This window comes from Malus sylvestris, chromosome 4 (assembly GCF_916048215.2).
Source record: "Malus sylvestris chromosome 4, drMalSylv7.2, whole genome shotgun sequence".
In the NCBI taxonomy this organism is placed as follows: domain Eukaryota; kingdom Viridiplantae; phylum Streptophyta; class Magnoliopsida; order Rosales; family Rosaceae; genus Malus; species Malus sylvestris.
In genome coordinates, this window is record NC_062263.1 from 5229333 (window position 1) to 5253794 (window position 24462).

General features: G+C 37.7%; 2 protein-coding genes, 1 long non-coding RNA gene and 1 pseudogene across 3 annotated transcripts; 2 read left to right on the forward strand and 2 right to left on the reverse strand.

Annotated features, from left to right (window-relative positions):
- Positions 1 to 270: 270 nt before the first annotated feature.
- Positions 271 to 3490, forward strand: LOC126619711 (uncharacterized). The gene is made up of 2 exons (XR_007622133.1): positions 271 to 353; positions 572 to 3490. It is a non-coding gene; the product is annotated as an uncharacterized LOC126619711 (long non-coding RNA).
- Positions 3491 to 7958: 4468 nt separating this feature from the next.
- LOC126619729 (histone H4-like) lies at positions 7959 to 8379 on the reverse strand (annotated as a pseudogene).
- A 10103-nt stretch (positions 8380 to 18482) lies between these two features.
- On the reverse strand, positions 18483 to 19373 carry LOC126619717 (chitinase 4-like). Its single transcript, XM_050288133.1, has 2 exons — positions 19369 to 19373; positions 18483 to 19239 (listed from the first exon to the last, which is right to left on the reverse strand). The coding sequence occupies exons 1-2, from the start codon at positions 19371 to 19373 to the stop codon at positions 18711 to 18713; spliced, it is 534 nt and encodes a 177-aa protein (XP_050144090.1). The 3' UTR covers positions 18483 to 18710.
- An 839-nt stretch (positions 19374 to 20212) lies between these two features.
- On the forward strand, positions 20213 to 24450 carry LOC126619718 (uncharacterized). The gene is made up of 2 exons (XM_050288134.1): positions 20213 to 20777; positions 24368 to 24450. Exons 1-2 carry the CDS (start codon positions 20213 to 20215, stop codon positions 24448 to 24450), a joined length of 648 nt encoding a protein of 215 aa, XP_050144091.1.
- Positions 24451 to 24462: the final 12 nt, after the last annotated feature.

The window sequence follows — 24462 nt, forward strand, 5'->3', positions numbered from 1 at the left end:
CTCAGCTTTGCGGAAATTATGGGCATTCTGTCGAAGACTTCTGGGGAAGTAGAAAACACATGAATTTTACTGTTCAATCACCCACTTCCCACACGCAACAATAGCTCACGGGTACCACAGATAACTTTGCCAAAGTTCTCTGCCAAAGTTGAGCACGTGAAGCTTGCAGCTCCCACTACATCGCTCTGACCGAGAAGGGTAAAAGAATAGCAAAGAAACAACACTAACAAAGTTTAGACCCATAAATTTTGAAGGTCTAGCTACCATATTATTACCCACAAGGGTAAAGGAACAGTACCACTGCTGGATAATTGGAAAGTCCCTGTGTGTCAACCTCTGTACTTCGTGGCAAGGTAGACTAGCAAACATGCCCAACCTTTACTCACATTCGAGAAAACACTCCCAATAAGATTGCTTGCTCCAAAATCGAAGAGGCACCGTCCTCCAAATCTCGAGAGCCAGACTCCCAACATGACTACTTTCTTAAAAATCGAAGAGAGGGTAAAGGAATAGTACCATTGCTGGATAATTGGAAAGTCCCTGTGTGTCAACCTCTGTGCTTCGTGGCAAGGTAGACTAGCAAACATGCCCAACCTTTACTCACATTCGAGAAAACACTCCCAACAAGATTGCTTGCTCCAAAATCGAAGAGGCACCGCCCTCCGAATCTCGAGAGCCAGACTCCCAACATGATTACTTTCTCAAAAATCGAAGAGACACTGCTTCCCGAATCTTCGAGAGCCAGACCCCCAACATGATTGCTTTCTCAAAAATCGATGAGGCATCGTTCTCCGAATCAATCGAAGAGGCGCTCGCTTTCTCAAAAGCTGGGCTGCTCAGAGACCACGAGGGCCGATCTCAGAAATCGAAGAGGCACCTACTTTTCTAGCCTTGTCAGCACCTGTCACACGCAACAATAGCTCATGGGTACCACAGATAACTTTGCCAAAGTTCTCTGCCAAAGTTGAGCACGTGAAGCTTACAACTCCCACTACATCGCTCTGACCAAGAAAGGTAAAAGAATAGCAAAGAAACAGCACTAACAAAGTTTAGACACATAAATTTTGAAGGTCTAGCTACCATATTATTACCCATAAGGGTAAAGGAACAGTACCACTGCTGGATAATTGGAAAGTCCCTGTGTGTCAACCTCTGTGCTTCGTGGCAAGGTAGACTAGCAAACATGCCCAACCTTTACTCACATTCGAGAAAACACTCCCAATAAGATTGCTTGCTCCAAAATCGAAAAGGCACCGTCCTCCGAATCTCGAGAGCCAGACTCCCAACATGACTACTTTCTCAAAAGCGAAGAGAGGGTAAAGGAACAGTACCATTGCTGGATAATTGGAAAGTCCCTGTGTGTCAACCTTTGTGCTTCGTGGCAAGGTAGACTAGCAAACATGCCCAACCTTTACTCACATTCGAGACAACACTCCTAACAGGATTGCTTGCTCCAAAATCGAAGAGGCACCGCCCTCCGAATCTCAAGAGCCAGACTCCCAACATGATTACTTCCTCAAAAATCGAAGAGACACTGCTCTCCGAATCTCGAGAGCCAGACCCCCAGCATGATTGCTTTCTCAAAAATCGAAGAGGCATCGTTTTCCGAATCTCGAGAGCCAGATACCACAAACCACTTTTTCAAAGTGCTCTGACAGAGTTAAAACATGTGAAACTGGCAGCTCCCACTACCGTGCTATGACCAAGCAGGGTAAAGGAATAGCATTACTACTTGTTGTTAGGGAGACTCCTATATATGTCGACCTCCATCCCCAACGGACAGGCAGACCTGCAAAAATGCTCAACCCTTCATCATATCTGAGAGGGCACTCCCAACGAAGCCTTTCGAAATATTCAGCTTTCTTTCCCCCCGATAATACCTCTGCAAACAAGCTATACTAGAGCAAGAATATCTCATATCATCAGGGTTAAAAGCAAGAGTATCCCATATCATGCTTTTTCCCTGTCTTTTCCTTTGGCCTTGTTTTTACCTGCAAGACAAGGAGAAAGAGACCAATCAGTCAGCACTTGGAATCAAGCTTCCAGCCAGGAACTGACTGCCTGGAACCCCTTACCTGATTACTTACCTGGCATTACTCTTGAGTACTCATCTTCAACATGTTATGTTTCCAGGGAAGATTCCGCATCTGCTTGAGGAACAGATAGGGCAAGTGCGAAGGATACAAGGAAGCATGTGGAGACAAGCGTAACAGCACACGTGCCGATACATCCATTACTCTGTCAAAAGCAAAAGTATCTCATATCAGCAGGGTGGAACGTACTCTAGATTTGATGGACTTGTTTTGACCCTCAAATTCTTCAGTCGGCCTTATACTCTGGAGGAAACCAGAAAACCCTCCAGCTCAGTTCAAGAATAAGCCTGTGGAAAGTTACTTCTTCAAAAGCAAAAGTATCTCATATCATCTCTTCTCATTTTTCTTCTCTTTATCCTTCATGCTGCTGCAAGATGGGGAGAAGGTGAACAATCAGTCGGAGCTCTGATTGCTTACCTTGTCTGTCACCTCTTTCAGCAGACCCCCTAGCTCGGCGACTTGGGGGACTCCTACTACATGGTTTGTATCGCGCTTGACCAAGCCTGAAACTACAAGTAAGCTTCAAGTGAAATTGATACATTACCTTGTGCATCTCCACCAGTTAAAGATACCACCCCTGGATGGAGGAAGAGTACTTCCAGAGAAGATGCCACATCTATCTATGAGACAGATAAGGCAAGTCAAGACGACACCACACTCCGATACTTAGAAGTTTCGTGATTACGAGATCATTCTCCCACAATATTTCCTAATGTCATTTGTACTAAATCATTCACTTGTACTCACTAAATGAGAGCTTGAACCTATGTACTTGTGTAAACCCTTCACAATTAATGAGAACTCTTCTATTCCGTGGACGTAGCCAATCTGGGTGAACCACGTACATCTTGTGTTTGCTTTCCTATCTCTATCCATTTATATACTTATCCACACTAATGACCGGAGCAATCTAGCGAAGATCACAAAAAGCGACCGTTTTCGCTACCTAGGATCTATCTTGCAAGAGAACGGAGAATTAGATGGAGATCTCAACCATAGAATACGAGCTGGATGGATGAAGTGTAAGAGTGCATCCGGCGTGTTGTGTGACCGTCGTAGGCCACTGAAGCTCAAGAGAAAATTTTATAGGACGGCAATAAGGCCAGCGATGTTTTATGGCACAGAATGTTGGGCGGTGAAGCATCAACACGTACACAAAATGGGTGTAGCGGAGATGAGGATGCTTCGTGGGATGTGTGGGCACACGAGAAATGATAAGATTGGGAATGAGGATATCCGAGGTAAAGTAGGAGTAGCCGAAATTGTAGGAAAGATGAGAGAAAATCGGCTCCGGTGATTTGGACATGTGCAAAGAAGGCCGACTGACGCTCCGGTTCGAAGATGTGACTACGGGACAGAGGTTCAGGGCCGAAGGGGTAGAGGAAGACCTAGGAAAACTTTGGAAGAGACTCTAAGAAAAGATTTAGAGTACTTTGATCTAACGGAGGACATGACACAAAACCGAGCGCAATGGCGTTCTAGGATTCATATAGCCGGCCCCACTTAGTGGGAAAAGGCTTTGTTGTTGTTGTTGTTGTTGTTGTTTAATTTTGTGAGTCTTTTCTTACAGTTTTAAGGTTTCAGTATGAGCGGGAGGTGTTGCATGCACATAAGTCACTAGTACGTAATTCAAGAATCATTGCATTGGCGGAGTAAACGAGCAACGATATGTTCATTAATATAAATGATTCAACAAAAGAATGTTATTTTCCATTACACTTGCTCCATTGAATTATTTTCTGTTCTATATAGCAAACATATTGCTACATATATATGTATCTCAACCACCTAAAAAGAAATAATCAATGAAAAAGAACAAAGAAATTAATAAACTTGTTGTCTGCTTTTCTGGGTTTGCAAGTTGCAACTCATCAATTATGAAGGCCGCCTTCGCTGCTTGAGAGAAATTTAGTGACCAGGCCCTTTGGGGCTAGGTCCCGAAGCTAACCGTTCAAGCCAAAATTCCATGGTGAACTTGGCCTTTTCATACACAGAAGGCGACGAATAAGTCTCCAGGTGGTTAGCACTGGCGAAGTCCTCCGACAACACTCTGCTCGCTTCAACCGGACCTTGGCTGACCAAAATGGCCACCGACAACACGAAGATGATCAATAGGAGGCTGCTCATTTTCTGGAAAGTCATTTTTCAAAAATGAGGAGTTGGGTCTGTGCTTTTGTTTCTGATCTTTTGAAAGAAATGAGGAGTTGGGTCTGTGCTTTTGTTTCTGATAGGAGCTTTTGCCTTTTGGGTGCTTGATGGAAGTGCATGAGAAAGCTTCAAAGTGTTTCGCTTATAAATATGCGGGGGGAGAGTTTGCGTATTAAAAGTTGGTTGTTGGAGTCGTGGGTTTCTGGTGGGCGTGTGGGGTTTACGTGTTGACCAAGGAGCTTCTCTGAAAGGGTCCATCCATGCATGCGAAAACGAATACTTGGGTAGTCTTATTAGCTTTGGTGGTTGACGTGGAATGCCACGTTCACATGGGTTCTAACGTTTGAATTTGTCAACTCATGTGAACTTTTGAACTATTTGAGTGAATTTACTTATATGCTATTGTTCACTTCGCATGCACTCCGCGTTTTTGGTCATGTTAATAGCTTGTAAGTCAAGAAGTTGAATAATACTTATTACTATTCCACATGCAAATTTTATTTAAAAGTTATTTAGCACTACGGTGTAATAATATTCATCTTTATTTATAAATAAAAAACTTAAATTCGATTCTTGTAAATGGAAAGTTTGTAACCAATTTATTCATGCACTCATTAGTTCATATAAATATATATCTTAGTCCAAAACTTTCGCAAGTGGTGAAGTTTTTCTTCTTTTAAATCATTGTGTATCGAATTCAACACTTCCTCTTTCTCCTTAATATGGCTTCAAATAGTAATATAATTTGTAATAATATATAAAAATAAAAGAAAATATCTAATTTCTCAAAAATACCTTATGACCAAGGAACAAAATGCCGATATATCGCCGATATTATCGGTTTTTTGCCAGACCGATATTTTAATAGGTATCCAAAGGGTTTTTGTCAAAATATCACGATATTTCCGAAATTATCGCGATATTTTTGGAACTGGGCTACTCAGAGAAGAACGCCAGAAATGGGTGTGCCGATTCCCGAGCCGATTTTGTCCCAAAAACCTTGCAAAAACACGATTAAGATCAAGATCTAAGCTACAGAGTGATTGAAAACACAACCACAATTCATATGCATGAATCAATCGAAGAGGTAAGAAGGTGAGGGACCGGGAGTTAACCTGACCACCGACGGCGATGGCGACAACAGCGACGACGAATGCGCTACCTTCGCCATAGTCCCCCAGAGCAGTACAAGCTCTCTAGATTTTGTTCACCAACGAGATCAAGTTCTCCATTCTTGGCTTAGGAAGTTGGTGGCGGCGGCGACGACTACGGCATCAGAATCAGATCGCCTGGATCTGAGGCGCTGGAAACTTTGACGTTCAAAGACCTAGATCTGCGGTGGAGACGATGATGAGGGGCGAGGGGCGATGTCTCTGTGCGTGTGTGTGGGAGAAGGGAGAAGAGAGATCGAGAGATCTTTGTGTGTGTATGTGGGAGAATGGAGAAAGGAGAGAAGAGAGAAGGATCGAGAGAGAGAGAGAGAGAGAGAGACCTCAGTCTTTGTCGGAGAGAAGAGAGAAGGATCGAGAGAGAAGAGAGAAGGATCGAGAGAGAGAGAAACCTCAGTCTCTGTCTGCGTGTGTGATGTGTGTATGCGTGTGTGCGTGTGTGTTGGCGTGTGAGAGTCTATGTGTGTGTGTGTGTGGGTGGCCTGTAAGAAAAAAAAGCATCTAAATAATTCAACTTTTACAGCTTTTACATGTACAATTTTTGATAGTCTATGACTGTGTGTTTAAACTTCTTTCATTAATTACTACATATTTTCTACACTCACAATGTTTGCCAGCTCGCTATATAATCAACTTAAATCAGTTAAATCCATCATGCAATGCATTTCCTTCCAATTTTTTGTGATAAACTAATAGATAATTGACTAAATAAACATCCTGCAAAGTTTCAATAAAAATTTCCAAGTTTTTCTTACAATTTCCGTGGTTTCCATATTATTTTTATCGATATCGATAATATCCCGATATTTCCATCGATATTTCCGTGTTTTTGGACTACCGATATTTCCTATATTACCGATATTAATACCTTGCTTATGACTCAAATAATTAAGAGTATTTATCGCTTGACCCGTAGTTTTGTGTTCAGTTTCCTCAATCAAATCTCCTCTCGGACCTCCCTTATCTATAAATAATAAGAAAAAAGGTTACAAGCTTTATGTTCTTTAATTTGAATCAACTTTTGTTTTTTGGGCAAAAGTTTGAATTGGCTACTTCCCAATCTAGTGTTCTTGGTTTTGAATGGACCGGCTAGAAAGATTCGAAACAAGTTTTAAGGGAAGCCACCGAGATGCCAGCGGCCTCTAAAAGATGAGCATACTATTCTCAAATTTTGGTCTTACAAATAGGTTTTGAATGGTAATAAAATGTTGACTAGAATATGTTAGAATATTGGATTCAGATATAATAACTTTTTGTCAAATTTATGTCATTTGGATTGAATAAATGAATAGTCAAAGAAAATAAATAAGCAAGAGTGCAAAATGAAAAACAAGTGTTTGTGGGAATTATATTCCTGAGCAAATAAGGCTCTGAATAATTTTGAGCTTGAAAAACACAACACTTAAACCCTAAACGACAGTTTTTAGATGAAATTTAACATTTTCGTCTATGAAGTGCTTTGATTCGTTTGGAAATGCTTTTAAAATAACTAAATGCCCTTTTAGCAACAAAAAAAAATTGTTTTAAAAGCACTTAGTGCTTCATATAAGAAACACATAACTCATGCTTCTTGCAGTGAGATGAGCGAAGCAAACACAAAAAATACGCATTTAATCCATAACATGTACATTAACAGGTTGTTCCAACTGCATAATCCAGAAACTGGCTTTGCTGCAGCAGAGGTGAATCACAACAAGAGCTGGAAACGGTGCCTACTATCACAATGAGGCACTCTGATTCGAGTTCGGTCTCTAGCTATACAGCGTTAATCTTTCGTCATTTCTGCCTATGTAAATGCTAACCAGTTCTCAAAGTAAAACCAACTTCATATTTGCTTTCAAAGAATTTCAATACTGGCGCCTACAGATAAAAATTTAGAAGTCCTTGGCTTTTCTTCTCAATTCATTACGCTCCATCTCAATTTCAGAATCTCGAAATTGATATGCCTTGTTAGTTGTTACTGTGAGAAGCTGTTCTTCCAGGTGGGAGCTCTCCTTTCTGTAGGAACACTACTACAATACAAGCTATCACCGGTGGAGCTAAATCCGACAAGAAACCCAATTTCTGTCGGAAATTTGGCACAAATCCGACATTAAACAATGTAATGTCGGATTGGCATAGCGACACTAATGCTAGCGTCACTAAAGGCTATCAGTGTCGCTTTGTGCGCTTAATCCGACACTACACAGCGTCGGTTTAAAGCGACATTGACTCTAACGTCGGTTTAAAGCGACGTAAACTAATAAAATAATAGAAACTAGTGTCGGTTTATAGCAACGTAAGCTAATAAAATAAATTATATAATATAGAACTGTGTGTTGGTTCAGATAACAATTAAATAAATAAAATATTCAAATACAACTTCGATAGAAACAAAACAGAAAAATCTAAATATCAAAGTAAAAATCCTCCTAATGTAAAAATATCAAAGTAATCAAAAACAAAAAATCCAAATACAACTTCCTGCACTTCGTCACCTAAATCTACCCAACCACCACCACACCAACCAACCAATTTACATAAATCCTCAATCTGAAACCCTAACAAACTAACCCCCGAACCCGTACAAAGTCCTGCCCTGCCTCTTGAGCGCATAGACGACGTCCATCGACGTCACTGTCTTCCTTCTGGCATGCTCGGTGTAAGTCACGGCGTCACGGATCACATTCTCCAAGAAGATTGATCCGCTTGACGCCGCCATAGCGAGCCAGACGGCGGATGGCGGGGCTTGTGATGCCGTGGATGTTGTCCCTCAGCACCTTTCTGTGCCTCTTGGCTCCTCCCTTACCCAGCCCCTTGCCTCCCTTGCCACGTCCAGTCATTGCTGCGGAAATGAAATTAGGGTTTGATTTGGGATCGGATATTTGAATTGAGAGAGCAAGTTACAGTGTCGGAGAGGTCAGGTGGAGGGGGTTTATATAGAGAGGTTTGGGAGCTTTGATATGTGGGTTGTGTTTCTTTACGTGAGATTTGGGGGGAACGCGAGGACCGTGGATTGTGCGCAATCGACGGTTTAGGGTTGCGATCCGTGTCGTGGGTTCGGGTGATGGGTTTCTTTAAAATATTTAAAAAAATAATTTGTGTCGCTTTATGGAACCGACGCAAGCTAATATTTAAAAACAATAATTTGTGTCGCTTTAAAGCAACACCCATACTTTATGTCGCTTAAAAGCGACACTGTTTTTCTTAAAGCGACGCCTGTATTTAAAAATTATTAAAATATATGTGCTTAAACCGACGTAGGAATTTTATGACGCTTAAAAACGACATTAAATCCGACATCATGTTGAATTAGTGTCGCAACTGTCTTATGCGCCACTATATTATATTAAACCGACGCCACCTACTAACACTATAAGGCCCTTTTGTAGTAGTGGAATAGAGGGAGAAAAAAAGGTCAAAGAACCTAGCAGTTGAGAAGTCATTAGGACAAATGGCTGGAATTCTAATTCATTATCAATTTTTCAACAAAGGGAACAATGAACAGCAATGAGTGGAGGAGCATTAGGTTATAGACAAAGCCGTTTCCGATTATTTATTCTCCATTTTGGTACCAAACAACACATTTCAGGAAAGAAGAACCATCAACCCAGATAATTTGGCCACACGATTCCTCTTAATGCTTCTTTGGTCAACCCAATAGAGCATGGTGGAATTAAAAGAAAATTAGACACCTAATATGTACCAAATAATGGGCAGAAACTATAAGGATAAGAATCTAGTTCACGGGAATATATCAGTGGAAACTTGGATGCACAATCTCATGAATATATATTCGTGCTACTCGATATAACATACCTTTGAACTACCAGATAATTCTTTCTTTGAGTTTGCAAGATCATCGTCAACTGAAGAGCTCTCTAGCAACGCAAACTGCAATTTTGGTGTAGGTCTGGAAATCCTAAGAAATCAATTTTCAGATGAGAAAAAAAAAATCAAAAGCATGAAGAAATGATATCCCCTCTATTGTCCCTTAGGCAGATAGTATGCGTGCATTATAATCATCTTATATTATCACATCAAAATGCGCAAGTTTTGTTGCTGGGACAGAAGTTCATTTCCATATAAATTAAATAGCTAAGGTACAATTGGAAGAATGTAGCTGGTTTGCAAAACATTTGTCAAACACGAGGATCCAATCCTTCTATAAACACATTTACAAACAAGAGCTGAAGAAACATACAATCAAAATCAAATCAGTGATTCAAAATTTTGAATTGTCCAATGAAAACTATCAATCTTTAATTTCTATTGGCATTTAATTGTACGCAGCTTCTATATCAAGAACTACTGATAGATGTTTGAAAAAGTTAAAAAACAAAGAACCAATTACTCCTCTTTTCTAAGATCATTCATGATAATTTATAATTTATAACTGTGTTCTCATGGGTATCTGTGTGAATAACACTTCCTAGCTAACGTGTGTGAGTCCACATATATACGTGTAATTGAAAGAGTTAAATAAAATAAAACGACGGGTGGGGTGGGGGTGGTGGTGGAAGTGGGGGTGGTTTAAAGGACCTAAACAGCAGAATAGGGTCAATGACAACAAAGTTGAAATGGTTTCAGCAAAACAAGATGGAAAGAGTCCTGACGTAATTTCCTGTTAGTGTCCCTCCCAGCCCTCTCGTAATGACCTGCTAAACATCCCACTTTCCACCAATGCGTCGCTATTGCTACATTACTACTGCCAGGCCATAGAGATTGAGATAGAGCAAGAATATCTATGTCATATTGTTCTTGAATGAGTCTCAATTGAGAATTTATAACCAGCTCTTTTTGGGTCAGAAATTTCTAAATTGTTGGAGCTAATGCTTTCCCAATGCAACGAGTACCGGATGAGACTAAATGAAGTAGCAATTGACACTTAGTGAAAAGAACATACTGTATAAAGAACTGGAAGCCAAATATACAAAGGGTCCAATTGGAAATGCTTCTCTAGAAAGCACTTCTTTTCATAAGAGCTTCCATTAGAAGAACGTCGAAACATATAATCAAATGAAGTGCTTCTGGAATAAAAAAATAAAAAAAAAAAGCCCTCTTCTTTTCTCTGCCACACATTGTCAGAAGCACTTTTGACTATTTGAAAAACGCTTTTAGCTATTCTAAAATAACTTTCAAACAGGCCCAAAGCAGATTCCAAACCCAATTGTCTTCTCAAAATCTAATTATCTCCCCTATTTCCCCATTACAACTTTACAAGTACAAGATGGAACATTTGCAAACACAAACTCAATTCCCCATGAAATGTTTTCCCATTCCCCCCAGCCTTAGAAGCAAAGAAAACCCACTCTCCACTAAGCTCAATACAACTATTTGGATTCCCAACCAACCAATAAACAAGTCTCAAAACATTCAAAGCAAGTTGAAAAATCAGAGCAAACACAGAGTAACAATCAAGAGGCAGATATGGAAGTCCAATTGAAAATCTAAAAGATACGCATTAACTGAAAACTTCAGTAAAGCAAAAGGCACACACCTCCGGCATTGAAGAAGGAAATCGTGAGAGGTTTTCTGACCATGGAGAGACTGTTGGAGCTTGAAGAAGAAGCTTGGAACGAAGAGGCAGGCGTCGACGCCATGGTCAATCCTGTAAATATATGCAGTTTTGTGGCCATTCTGAGGGAGAAGTCAGTTGAAATGCTGCAAAATTTGATAGATATGGTTCAAAAAGATGATGATCACTTCTCCAAGTTATTAAGAAAGAAACTATTTTTTTAATACACCCCAATTTATTTTCAAACGTGAATTCTAAGATTTTCTTCAAGTTTTCAAAGTTTTGTTCAAAAAAAAAAAGAAAAATTCTCAAAGTCACTCCCCCTTTCCTTGTAGAACAAAATCGTAACCATTAAAATTATAAGCTTGTTGAATCAACGTTTTCTAGTCTTCACATGACAAAAACCTACAACGAAATCAGTAGGTACTCATCTCATAATAAATCCAAGTCACCAAAACCTAAGCAACTGTGTTCTTTACAAATGCAGTGAAGAAATTTGAGGTTCTATCATAAAATCAATTGATAATATGGGAAGTAGCCGATGTTGGAATATGAGTATAAAAACATGATTGTGGATTAGCTGTTAATTTGGATGAATTTTGAATGGAAAAGTCTTGAAAAAGTGTTTGTGTAAATCCTATTTCTTGTAGGATTATGAGTGTTTTTAGTGTTCCTTTGGGAAAAGGTTTTGGATCTTTCTCAGATTGATCTTGTACACTCATTGTGTACAATGGTTTTTGTTTTAGAGTTCAACACTAATTCTAATAGGAGAATGTGTTGGATTAATGCTGTATATAACCACAATCTCTGCTCTTGCAAAGATACGGCTCATCTTGTATTGAATACCTATTATTCAAAGAGTTCTCTAGTTTTGCTAAAGAGGAGAAGATTGCTTGGTTGTGAAGCTGCTATGGCTTCTTCCAGTTTGAGTTCTGCAAGTATGTTCTTGACAGTCTTTGTTCAAGTTTATAGTTTTGTTATTTAGTTTGATTCTTGGAGTGTGGTGATTCAGTTGGCATATCAATGATGTGTGATATAGTGCTTACATGTGGTATCAGAGCGCTGGTTGATGAATTGTCATTGAGTTCGAGACTTTGAAACAAGAATCTGGACAAGATGCTATGAACTTAAAAAAAAAAAAAAAAATCGTTATGTTTACGGGGTCGGTGTCTTTTCCCCTTCTTGTTTCTGGGATTATGATGATTCAAGAAATCTTGTGCTTTTGGTTCCTCTCATTGACGACCATCCTTATTTACGAGTTGGGTTTATTTCAAACTCATGCTAATTGCATTCTTCGATTGTTTTAAAGGTATGTTTGTAAGTTTAAACTTAAATTTAGGTTAAAAATCTGAGTTGAAGAACACCATGTATCTGCATAATAATGCTTGCATCTTGCCAATTCGAATCAAAATTATCAAAATGAATAAACTGAATTAACTATTTTAATGTTTCCGCTGCTATATTATATTGAGTTTATTAAATTTTGATTCTCGACACATGTGGTGTGATATATGAAAATTATCCTTTTGAATATGATTCCTGAATGCAATCTTCTATGAGTTGTTTACTCTATATATGGTTATCTTTGTCAAAATCTGAGACCATATGTATGACAAAATTGACTCACTATGAGGATTACATGGTGAAATAGATAGAAATCATGAATCCCAAAAGATTCAAAGTGATGATTTCATTGTTATCTTCTGCAGTTTCACTAAAAACAATGAACTTGGCTGTTGTGCCTATACTCACTGGTGGGAGCAATTACAAAAAATGGAGAAGGGAAATCGAATTGCTTTTGACACTGAATGAGTATGATATAGCACTTGATACACCACAACCTGCGCCTCTCACTGATAAGAGTTCAAAGGCTGAGAAGGTTGAGTTCGAAAGATGGACAAGAGCTAACAAAGTGGCATTATCTATTTTGGAGAGTGGGATGACTGATACTGTTCGTGGAGGTATCAAAAGGTGTGATCTGGCAAAGGACTATTTCAAAGCCATTGAGAGCAAATTCAAGGAATCACAAAAGGCTGAAATTGCTCAGTATATGACTCTTCTCACAACCTACAAGTTTGAAGGGGGTGGTTCAGTTAGAGATCACATTATGAGGATGACTGATGCGGCTGAAAAGCTTAATTCATTAGACATGAATATTTGTGAAAAACAACTGGTGTTCATGATTTTGCAAGCACTTCCTTTGAAGTTCAGTCAACTAAAGGTCTCCTACAACACTCAAGACAAGTCATGGACAGTGGATAAGCTTATATCTCAATGTGTTCAAGAGGAAAATCGGCAAAAGCAAGACAAAGGAAAGGAAGCTGAAATTGTCAACTTTGTGCAAACTTCTAAGAAGAAGGACTTCAATGCGAATTCTGGTAAATCTTCTCAATTCAAACACTCTGATAAATCTTTTGTACCTGCTAAGAATCCCCATTCCTCTAAGTCTAACAATTTTAAGGTTAAGACTAAAAACATAGAAAAGGTTAGGTGTCATCACTGCAAAACAAAAGGCCATTATAAAAAAGATTGTGAAATATTCAAAGAATGGCTGAGGGCTAAAGGTAGAACTAATGTATATGTCTGTGAGGAGTCAAATCTCATTGAAATTCCTACAAATTCTTGGTGGTTTGATACTAGTGCATCTGTGCATATAACAAATTCACTGCGTGGTTTTGAAAAACAAAAACAAGCAAATGAATATAACGTTTTTGTTGGTGAAGGAACCAGAGTTGCAGTTGAGTATATAGGAAAAGTAAAACTCAAACTATCTTCTGGTTTTGTGTTAGAATTGTCCAATGTATTATATGTGCCTGCAATGAGAAGAAGTCTAATGTCTGCATCTAAGTTAGTAACTAAAGATGTCATTTTCATAGGTGATAAGGAATGCATAAAATTTTTCAGTAAGGGATCTTTGATAGGAAAATGCAGTGCACATTATTGGACAATGAGTTGAGTATTTTGAACACGACTGCCAAAAGAATGCATAATTTTGACAATTTTTATATGTTGTGGCATAAAAGATTAGGACACATTTCGAGAGATAGAATCATGCAATTGTCAAAGTTAAATTTTATACCTGTTTTAGATTTTAATAATGCATTTGAATGCATTGATTGCATGAAGGGTAAAACCACAAATGTTAGGAAAATGGATGCCAACAGAAGTAAAAATTTGCTTAAGATTATACACACAGATGTTTGTGGACCTTTTCCTATCAAAACCATTTATGGAAATTCATATTTTGTGAGTTTTATAGATGACTTCTCCAGACATAGTTACATATTTCTAATAAAAGAAAAATCAGCAGTTCTTGAGTGTTTTAAGGTTTTCAAAAGTGAAGTATAAAAACAACTAAACCTTGTGATTAAGATTGTTAGATCCGATAGGGGAAGGGAATATTTTGGCAGGCACACAGAGGCAGGACAACAGAAGGGTCCTTTTGCACAGTTTCTTGAGCAGCAAGGTATTGTGGCCCAGTATATTACTCTAGGCACACCCCAATAGAATGGAGTGGCCAAGAGAATAAACCGAACCCGAATAGGAATGGTCAGAAGTCTCATTTCAAGATCAAAGTTACCTGGTTTTTTGTGGGGAGAAGCATTGAGGACATCTAACTATGTGTTGAGCCAAGTGCCTACAAAATCAGTGCCTAAAACACCTTTTGAGCTATGGACTGGCAGAATACCAAGTTTTAATCATTTCCATGTGTGGGGTTGCAAAGCAAAAGCTAGGTTTTACAATCCAAATGAGAAGAAGCTCGACTCTAGAACCAGTTCATGCTACTTTGTGGGATATTCAGAGAAATCTAAGGGTTTCAAGTTTTATTGTCCTCAAGCACAGACAAGAATTCAAGAGACTCATAATGCAGTTTTCTTAGAAGACCAAGATGTATCAGACTTGGTTCATGATACTTTTGAGTTTGAAGAATCAGCACAACTTGATGGCACAATTCCAATGGACTACAATCATATCTCGGTATTGCCTAGAACTCATACAGAGGAAAATGACTTTGATGAGGAGATGGCACATGAAATAGGTGCAGAAATACAAAATGAACATGAGGATGCTTCTTGTACACGAGATATATCCTTAAATGCTCAAAGTTCTCATATTTAGGGAGATACATGTCATGTGAGTGATCAATTGAATCTGAGGAAGTCAAGTAGAGTCAAGAAACCAGCCATTTTAGCAGATTATGTCTATCTCCAAGAGGCAGAATTCGACATAGGTGACATAGATGATCCAGTTACCTATCAACAAGCAATTCGATGTCCTCAAGTTGCATTATGGAAGAAAGCAATGGAGGAAGAGTTGGATTCCATGTCCAAGAATAAAGTCTGGACCCTTGCGAACTCCACTTCAAATGTCAAACCAATAGGTTGCAAGTGGGTTTACAAAACTAAAAGGGATGCTACCGGGAGAATAGAGAGATATAAGGCTCGATTAGTAGCCAAAGGCTTCACTCAGAGAGAGGGGATTGATTACAATGACACGTTCTCACCAGTTTCTTCTAAAGACTCTGTGAGGATCATCATGGCTTTAACAACTCATTTTGATCTGGAATTACACCAAATGGATGTTAAAACTGCCTTTTTGAATGGCGATCTACAGGAAGACATATATATGGTGCAACCTCCCGAATTTGTTGAAAGGGGGAAAGAGCATATGGTCTGCAAACTGAATAAGTCGATTTATGAACTTAAACAGGCATCTAGGCAGTGGTTTCTCAAGTTTGATCAAGTAGTGACTGCTCATGGTTTTGTTGAGAACAAGATGGATGATTGCATCTATTTAAAACACAAAGGATCAAAGTTTATTTTTCTGGTTTTGTATGTTGATGACATTCTGCTTGCAAGTTCTGACATACAACTGCTTAAAGAAACCAAGGCTATTTTGAGCACAAATTTTGAAATGAAAGATTTAGGAGAAGCACATTATGTTCTGGGGATTGAAATAACAAGAGACAGAAAGAGAAAGCTTCTGGGATTGTCTCAAAAGGGATACATTGAAATGGTGCTGAACCGATTTAATATGGAGAAATGCAATAAGGCAGATGTTCCAGTTAACAAAGGTGACAAGTTTTCTAAAGATCAATGTCCTAAGAATGAGAATGAGATTGAGTTGATGAAGATGAAGCCTTATGCATCATTAGTTGGAAGCATCATGTATGCTAACATTTGTACAAGGCCTGACTTAGCTTTCATTGTTGGAGTATTAAGCAAGTTTCAATCAAATCCAGGAGAATCTCATTGGGTGGCTGCGAAGAAAGTATTGAGGTATATGCAGAAAACAAAAGCTTATCAGTTAATTTATGGCAGAGATGATAATTTGGAGTTGATTGGGTTTACAGATTCAGATCTTGCTGGGGATATAGATGAGAGAAAATCGACTGGAGGTTATATCTTTATGTTAAATGGTGGTGTTATCTCCTGGAAGAGTGTTAAGCAAACAATGGTGTCTACTTCAACAATGGAGGCTGAATTTGTTGCATGTTTTGAAGGGATGAGACAGGCAGTGTGGTTAAGAAATTTTGTTGTTGAGATGAAAATAGTTGACTCGGTTAAAAGGCCTTTAAAGATGTTATGTGACAATAATGCTGCTGTGTTTTTCTCCAAGAACAATAAGAGAACTTCGGCTTTAAGACTAATGGATGTGAAGTTTCTTAAAGTTAGAGAAATGGTGAAGAAAGGAGAGATAGAAATTCTATATTTATCTACAGAGAAGATGATTGCAGATCCTCTTACTAAAGTTTTGCCAAACAATGTGTTTAAAGCACATGTTACTAGAATGGGAATTTTAGAAGCTTTTGACAAGTGGGAGTAATTGTGACCAGATTTGAGATGGCTTTGGAACTGCAGTGTTGCTTATGTTACTGCGGTAGGAGATTTCCTGAGTTAAGTTAGTTATGGCATACTAATATCTTTTCTTAGTTAGTATTTCAGTTTGTTTTGGTTTTGATTTATCTGAATTCAATTTTTTCCGTATTGTGATTGATTGATTCAGATAGTTAGCATTGCAATAAAATAGTTTGAGTTTGCTAGTAAATCAGTTTGTGATTTTACTGAAGTATACTTTGGAACTGTTTAGTATATTGTTCTGTTATGGATGGTTCTTGTCATTTAAGCTGAAATTTTAACTGTGATTGAGTTGAAATTGGTTTAAATGAGTGGGAGTAATGAATATTGGCATTATTGAGATTGTTTTCGTATAACTACAAAATGCAAAATTGGATATGTTGTGATTCTTGGATAAAGTCTGAGATTGTACAGATAGAGTCCTAGAGTTCCATATTTTGATACACATAGGTAATGTTGTATGCGAGGTTAGATGCTTTATTCTGGACTTAGTGATCACTTCCATGATTCATTTAGTTAATCATTGTGTCTTTATACTCAAGTGGGAGAATGTTGGAATATGAGTATAAAAACATGATTGTGGATTAGCTGTTAATTTGGATGAATTTTGAATGGAAAAGTCTTGATAAAGTGTTTGTGTAAATCCTATTTCTTGTAGGATTATGAGTGTTTTTAGTGTTCCTATGGGAAAAGGTTTTGGATCTTTCTCGGATTGATCTTGTACACTCATTGTGTACAATGGTTTTTGTTTTAGAGTTCAACACTAATTCTAATAGGAGAATGTGTTGGATTAATGCTGTATATAACCACAATCACTGCTCTTGCAAAGATACGGCTCATCTTGTATTGAGTACCTATTATTCAAAGAGTTCTCTAGTTTTGCTAAAGAGGAGAAGATTACTTGGTTGTGAAGCTACTATGGCTTCTTCCAGTTTGAGTTCTGCAGGAATGTTCTTGACAGTCTTTGTTCAAGTTTATAGTTTTGTTATTTAGTTTGGTTCTTGGAGTGTTGGTGATTCAGTTAGCATATCAATGATCTGTGATATAGTGCTTACAGCCGAATCTCTTATAAGCCCATGCAAGGTTCCTATCCCATCAATGTGGAAGTCATTCTCAACATGCCCCCTCACGTGTGGCAAATTTTCAAGCCTAACACGTAGACAACACAACGAGGTGAGGTGGAGCCGTTTAGCTTCACACATGGGATAACCTGCTCTGATACTATGAAGAAAGTTGAAGTTCTAAAACCCTAATACCTTTATCGTCAAACCCACCATAACAGCAATGAAAACACACGGATTTCCTGATAAAAAAACCTCTCACCTAGACTCATCGATGCGTACTGGACCCTAATCACCTCATGCAAAGTCTGTAGACACCCAAACTAGACTTGAACTAAATTCGAAAAGCACAACCGCTCAACACAAAGACTGCATATCGCTTGGTCTTTCTTAATTTAATCACAGTATCCTTTTGCATGTTTCATTTCAGATTCAACCGCGCCTGACTCATCAAACAATATAAGTATTGCTTTTTCGAAATCATCCATGAAAATCAACGATGGTAGAAGCTTCGTTTCGTATCCTCAGATGGGAATCTTATAGCTCTTAATACGCCAAGTTGTGCCTTCATATGCTTCTTCTTCCTTTTAAAAGACTAGTACGGAATAAGTAACGATGTGGGGTACATAGAAAGTGTGCAGTGTGAGAGTAGTATGAGAATGAAATTGGGTGTATTAAGATAAACTTTAATGAAAAAGCAGATGTGGGGTGTATTCTATATATAAAGTGCATTCAACAATAGGTGGGTGTTAATTACACAACCCTTATTTAAATTACATCATTAAAGGAAGCAATTGACCTTTATTTCTTTTTTAGGCTGCACTTTTTATTCACTCTCCAAATAATAAATTTTCATGTAATGGAAGAGAGATCAAGTTGGTAATTTAACAATAGAGATTGCCGCCAGGATTAACATTAAGTTGGTTGCAGTAGTCTTTGTAATAGTTGATGCGAGATTGAACTGCATCAGGTAATTTCCCATCACATTCAACCTCGCCGTTAATGGCTCGAATGGTGGCACCAAATCCTTGATTTAGAACTGGACAGACATTGTTCAACCAAAACCACAAGGCAGTCTTAAATTCAACAGTGGGGTCTGAGGCCTCGGTTTCCGGGGAGTTTAAGCCGTCAAAACCAATGCTGTTTCCGGCTGCTCCATAGTTGTAATTCCATGTTAGTTGGAGTGGTCCGCGACCGTAGTATTTTTTGTTGGGGTTGCACGGATAGTCAGTACTTGTGGTGGCGAAGCTACGTGAGGACGAGGAGTGGCGGCCGCCACTTCCCTCGCCGGAAATCAAGCTCAGAAGCGGTGTTTCCGCCCCTCCGGTCTCGTCGGAAGTGATGAAATTTCGTGTGGTTTTTGGCGTTTTGAGTTTCCTTGCTCTATCGCACCACGGGCTGATCGTGAGCTCTCTTTTTTCCAAGAAAAAAAAAACCTAGGCCAAAGAAGGGAGGAACAAAGATCTGAAGTTCGCAACTTCTGCAAATGGAGAGGTTGTCTGACGAAGAATAAGAGAAAGGAAAAAGAGACTTTCTCTCTACCCCATCCCACCCACGTGCAATTACAATTTTTTTTAACTATTGGCCAATCAATTTGTGCCACCTAACTTTGCTATTACTTATTTATATTAGAATTTGTTTTGTTTTTTAATTATTGTCCAATTAATTTGACAACTCTTTCAATATTTTTTAAGCCATTTGTTTTACACTGTTATTTATCTTAAAACTCACTATAAATTTATACAAGCTTTAAAAAATAATTTGTAAAATATTACGAACTCGTAATTATTTGTTTTTTTTTTCTCTTAGACCATCTCCAACCCTTGGGCTAAAAGCCAAATTTTTTAGCCCGGAAAATTTGGCTTTTAGCCCAGAAACATCTTTTCTGCTCCAACCCTTCTGGCCTAAAATTTTAGCCCGGAATTATTAAAGAATGAATTTAGGCTAATTTTTTTCTTAAATCAATATTTTTTTTTTAAAATAAATATGTAGATTATTGTAAATTAATTTTATGAACATTTTAATCTAAAAAAATTTTAATTCCGATAAATATTGAAAAATCATTAAATTTTTTACAAAGCAAACTACTTTCACCAACCTTTCAACTTTCACCAACCGTTCAACTCCAAACTTTCAACTTTCACCAACCATTCAACACCAAACTTTCAACTTTCATCAACCGTTCAACACAAAATTTTCAACTTTCACCAACCGTTCATCAATAATCCTCTATATAAACACAGGTCCAATATTAGTTGATCACACAATCTTTCAACCTTCAATCATCCTCTATATTCACCAATCTTTCAACTTTCAAAGAGTTTTTTGTTTCCTAAAAATTCTCAATATCTCATCAATGAGTGATAGAAGAAGGCGTAGCAGGGCAATGGAGATGGCACAATACCAAGCAAGGCTTGACATTGAGGATTTAGAACTGATCAACGCCGAAGCTGAACTTGTAAACTCGTTTATGCAATATAAGCACCATGGCGAATCTAGCCGTCGTGGTTCTCTCACGGGGCGTTCATTCGTGCAGCGTGATAGAGAAGAGTGTCATGAGCAAATGATGAAAGATTATTTCATTGAGCGGCCGAGATTTCCTGCTCATGATTTTCAGAGGCGGTTTCGGATGAGGAGAGAGCTTTTTGAAGGCATCTTGAACGTAGTTGTCAATCATGACCACTACTTTGCAAGGAAGATAGATGCCGTAGGCCGACAAAGTCTATCACCTCATCAAAAGCTCACATCTGCATTTCGAATGCTAGCTAATGGGTGCTCTGCTGACTCAACTGACGAATATTGCCGACTTGCGGAGAGTACTGCTATTGAGAACCTGAAGTGCTTTTGTCAAGCAATTCAAGCCATCTATGGAGCCACATACCTCCGCAAGCCAACTCGTGAAGACTTGAAAAGGCTTCTACGCAAGGCAGACAAAAGAGGCTTCTGCATCGGTTGCCCACCTTGGACAATCCTTGAGGACGTCCCAAGCATGTTGCAACTTAAAAACTTGATATTTTGGTGTTACTCTTGTCTTGTAAATTTCCATTGCTTTGTCACCCTATGCAAAAAATACATAAAAATAATTAGTTGCAAAATAATATTATGTACATGACAAATAAAATATCAAGAAAAAAACTCACAATTTCTATGGCGCTCCTTCCACTAGGCATGCCAACCATGGCTCTCTCTAAGCTTCCCTTCCATAAAGTGCATGCTTTGTTGATAGTCTTCCACCGATCATAAACACCACCACCGTCTCGCCCGCTGCCGTTGCAGTTTTCTTGAAACTTTGCAATGATTTTATCCCACAAAACCTTTTTATTTTGATTTGTGCCAACTGCACCATCTTCACTAACAGACACCCATGCCAAGCATAAAGAAACATCTTCCTCAAAGGTCCAATTACGACCTCTAACATGCTCTCTTGCCATGTTGAACAATTTGGAAATGGAAAGAAATGATAGAAAGATAAATTGGAAGAATTGTAGGAGAAAATTGAATTTTGTGTGGATGTTTGAACAAATAGATAGGTATTTATAGATTTTTTGGGTAAATTTTGTGTTAAATAAATTTATTTAATTATTTTAGCCGTTTGATTTAAATTTGGGCCGTTAGATCTTTTTTTTTACCGTTAGATTTGAGTATATTCAATCTCAACCGTTGGATTCAATGTATTTTAAAATAATATATTTTTTAAAAATAAAGTTTGAATCTGGACCGTTGGATCAACCAACGGTCCTTAAATCCTGCCCGTTGGATTTCGAAAAGAGCCGTTGGGGCTCTGAAGCGTGGCCGACAGGGCCTGACGGTGGGACCCCCTCTTGTCGGGCTTCGGTTGCACGTTCTGGGCGTGGGGCGCGTGCGCGAGTCCACGGGCCGAGAGTGGCCCAAAACCTGGCGAGTCCACGCGGCTGGGGGGGGGAATTTGGGGGGGAATTTGGCCCAACTTTAGCATTCCCCTTTTAGCCCAATATTTTAGCTTGGGTTGGGGGGTGTTTGGGGGGAATTTTGGGCTAAGTATTTGGCATTTAGCCCAGGGTTGGAGTAGGTCTTACCATCAAATTCAACAAAGTAATAAAGAAAATTTGTTAATATTTTTATATTATATGTTTTATAATCAATGTTTTTCGGATATTATATGGTATATAATAAATAGACAATTATTTATACAGTATATAATAAATTTATTCAAATTTGCCTAGGTCCTCGCCTAAGTGTAAAGTCATATTCACCACCTGACTAGAGCTTAGCATCCTTTAAAACTTGGGAGCTTTAATGAAAAGGGGTTGGGCTAAGTTTTATTTAACCAAAAACCACTATATATTATTATTTAATCAAAAGGGCTTCACATTTAATCATAAAGACAAAACTAATTTATATTAAGCCCCATAAACATTTAACACACATGGGCTGAATTAAAAGCCCAAAACGAAATAAATTATTTCCACACATGGGCCTTGCCCCTAACATAAATCCCATTCTATCAGCCCTTTCTGTTAGAAATAAACTTCCCTTTATTTACAAGTGTGCCATTCTGTTAGCCAATTCCTTCTCTTTCAGTTTTGTTTTGTTTTTTTTTTTTTTTTTTTTGGCCGTCTCTCTTCTGGTTTTTTTTTTCTTGTTTTTTTCTTGTCGTCTCACCCTTCCTCCTGAAAGGTAAGTAAAACCCAACGTGGGTGAAGGAAAAAAGGAAGTAAAATCAAACTGATTTCATTTTTCGGATTGTTCAATATGGAACAATGTTTCTCCTTTATTATTTTAGAAAGTCATTAATGTTTTTTTCCCTTTGCTGGAAAAAATCTTTATTGCTTATTGGCTTTGATGTTAGTGTCAAAACTAATTTTAATGGTGAGGCTGTTGGGGTTTCCTAATTAGAAATTTAAACGGTCACACTATTATTGCTAGGTGATTTCCTTTTGGTTGATTAAATTATTCTTCTGTCATGCATTTGGACGGTACGTATGTATTTTTCAATTTCAATATCGAAGGAGATTACAAGATCATTATTCAGGCCATAAAGAAACATGTTCAAATTCCTTAGAGATTTGCTTCAATCATACTAGACATTTGGCATCTTCTTCACCAAATTCCTCAAGAAGCGAATATGGTTGCAGAGGCTTCACCGCTGTTGGTCATTTTTTATGATCGCTCTTATACCTAGTTCAATAACTTTCTCAATTCAAAGTTTGTTTTGGAAATGATTGTATTATATAAAAAATTTTAAAAAAAAGTGTGAGTTATTTTTGTTTAGTTTTATAAATAGTATGTGTTATTTTGCTATAGTTTCAGAAATAGTGTGAGTTATTTTTGTTCAGTTTCATAAATAGTGGGGGTTACTTTGTTATAATTCCAGAAATAGTGTGAGTTATTTGGATTCAATTTCATAAATAATGTGGGTTGTTTTAGTATAGTTTCAGAAATAGTGTGGGTTATTTTGGTTTAGTTTCATAAATAGTGTGGGTTATCTTGATATAGTTTCAAAAATAGTGTGGGTTATTTTGGTTTAGTTTCACAAATAGTGTGGGTTATCTTGCTATAGTTTCAAAAATAGTGTGGGTTATTTTGGTTTAGTTTCATAAATAGTGTGGGTTATCTTGCTATAGTTTTAGTTTTAGAAATAGTGTGGGTTATTTTGGTTCAGTTTCATAAATAGTGTGAGTTATTTTGTTATAGTTCCAGAAATAGTGTGAGTTATTTTCATTTAGTTTCATAAATAGTGTGGGTTATTATGTTTTAATTCCAGAAATAGTGTGTGTTATTTCGGTTCAGTTTCATAAATAGTGTGGGTAATTTTGCTATAGTTCCAGAAATAGTGTGGGTTATTTCGGTTTACTTTCATAAATAGTATGGGTAATCTTGCTATAATTCCAAAATAGTGTGAGTTATTTTAGTTCAGTTTCATAAATAGTGTGAGTTATCCTGTTATAGTTCCAGAAATAGTGTGGGTTATTTTGGTTCAGTTTTATAAATAGTGCGGGTTATTTTGTTATAGTTGCATAAATAGTGTGAGTTATTTTGGTTCAGTTTCATAAATAGTGCGGGTTATCTTACTATAGTTTCATAAATAATGTGGGCAATTTTGGTTCAGTTTCAGAAATAGTATGGATTATTTGGTTCAGTTTCATAAATAATGTGAGTTATTTTGGTTCAGTTTCATAAATAGTGTGGGTTATTTTGTTATAGTTCCAAAAATAATGTGAGTTATTTTGGTTTAGTTTCATAAATAGTGTGAGTTATGTCGATTCAGTTTTATCAATAGTGTGGATTATTTTGCTATAGTTCCAAACATAATGTGGGTTATTTTGGTTCAGTTTCATAAATATTGTGGTTTATTTTGCTGTAATTCCAAAAATAGTGTTTATTTTGTAAACCCTTAAATTAACATAATTAATTACAATCAAATTAACATGATTTATTTTGTGAACCCCCATTTGATTGTAATTAACACATGAAAACTCCAAAATTAACATAATTAATTACAATCAAAACTACCTGAAATGTTAATTAGATTGTATTAAGATCAATATTGAGTAAATTATAGGGATCAATGCCAATAGTGGGCAGATCAAATTTTACTGGAAAAGAAAATTAGTACTTATCAAAGCATTGGTCGTTTCTCAATAGATCATACTCTTC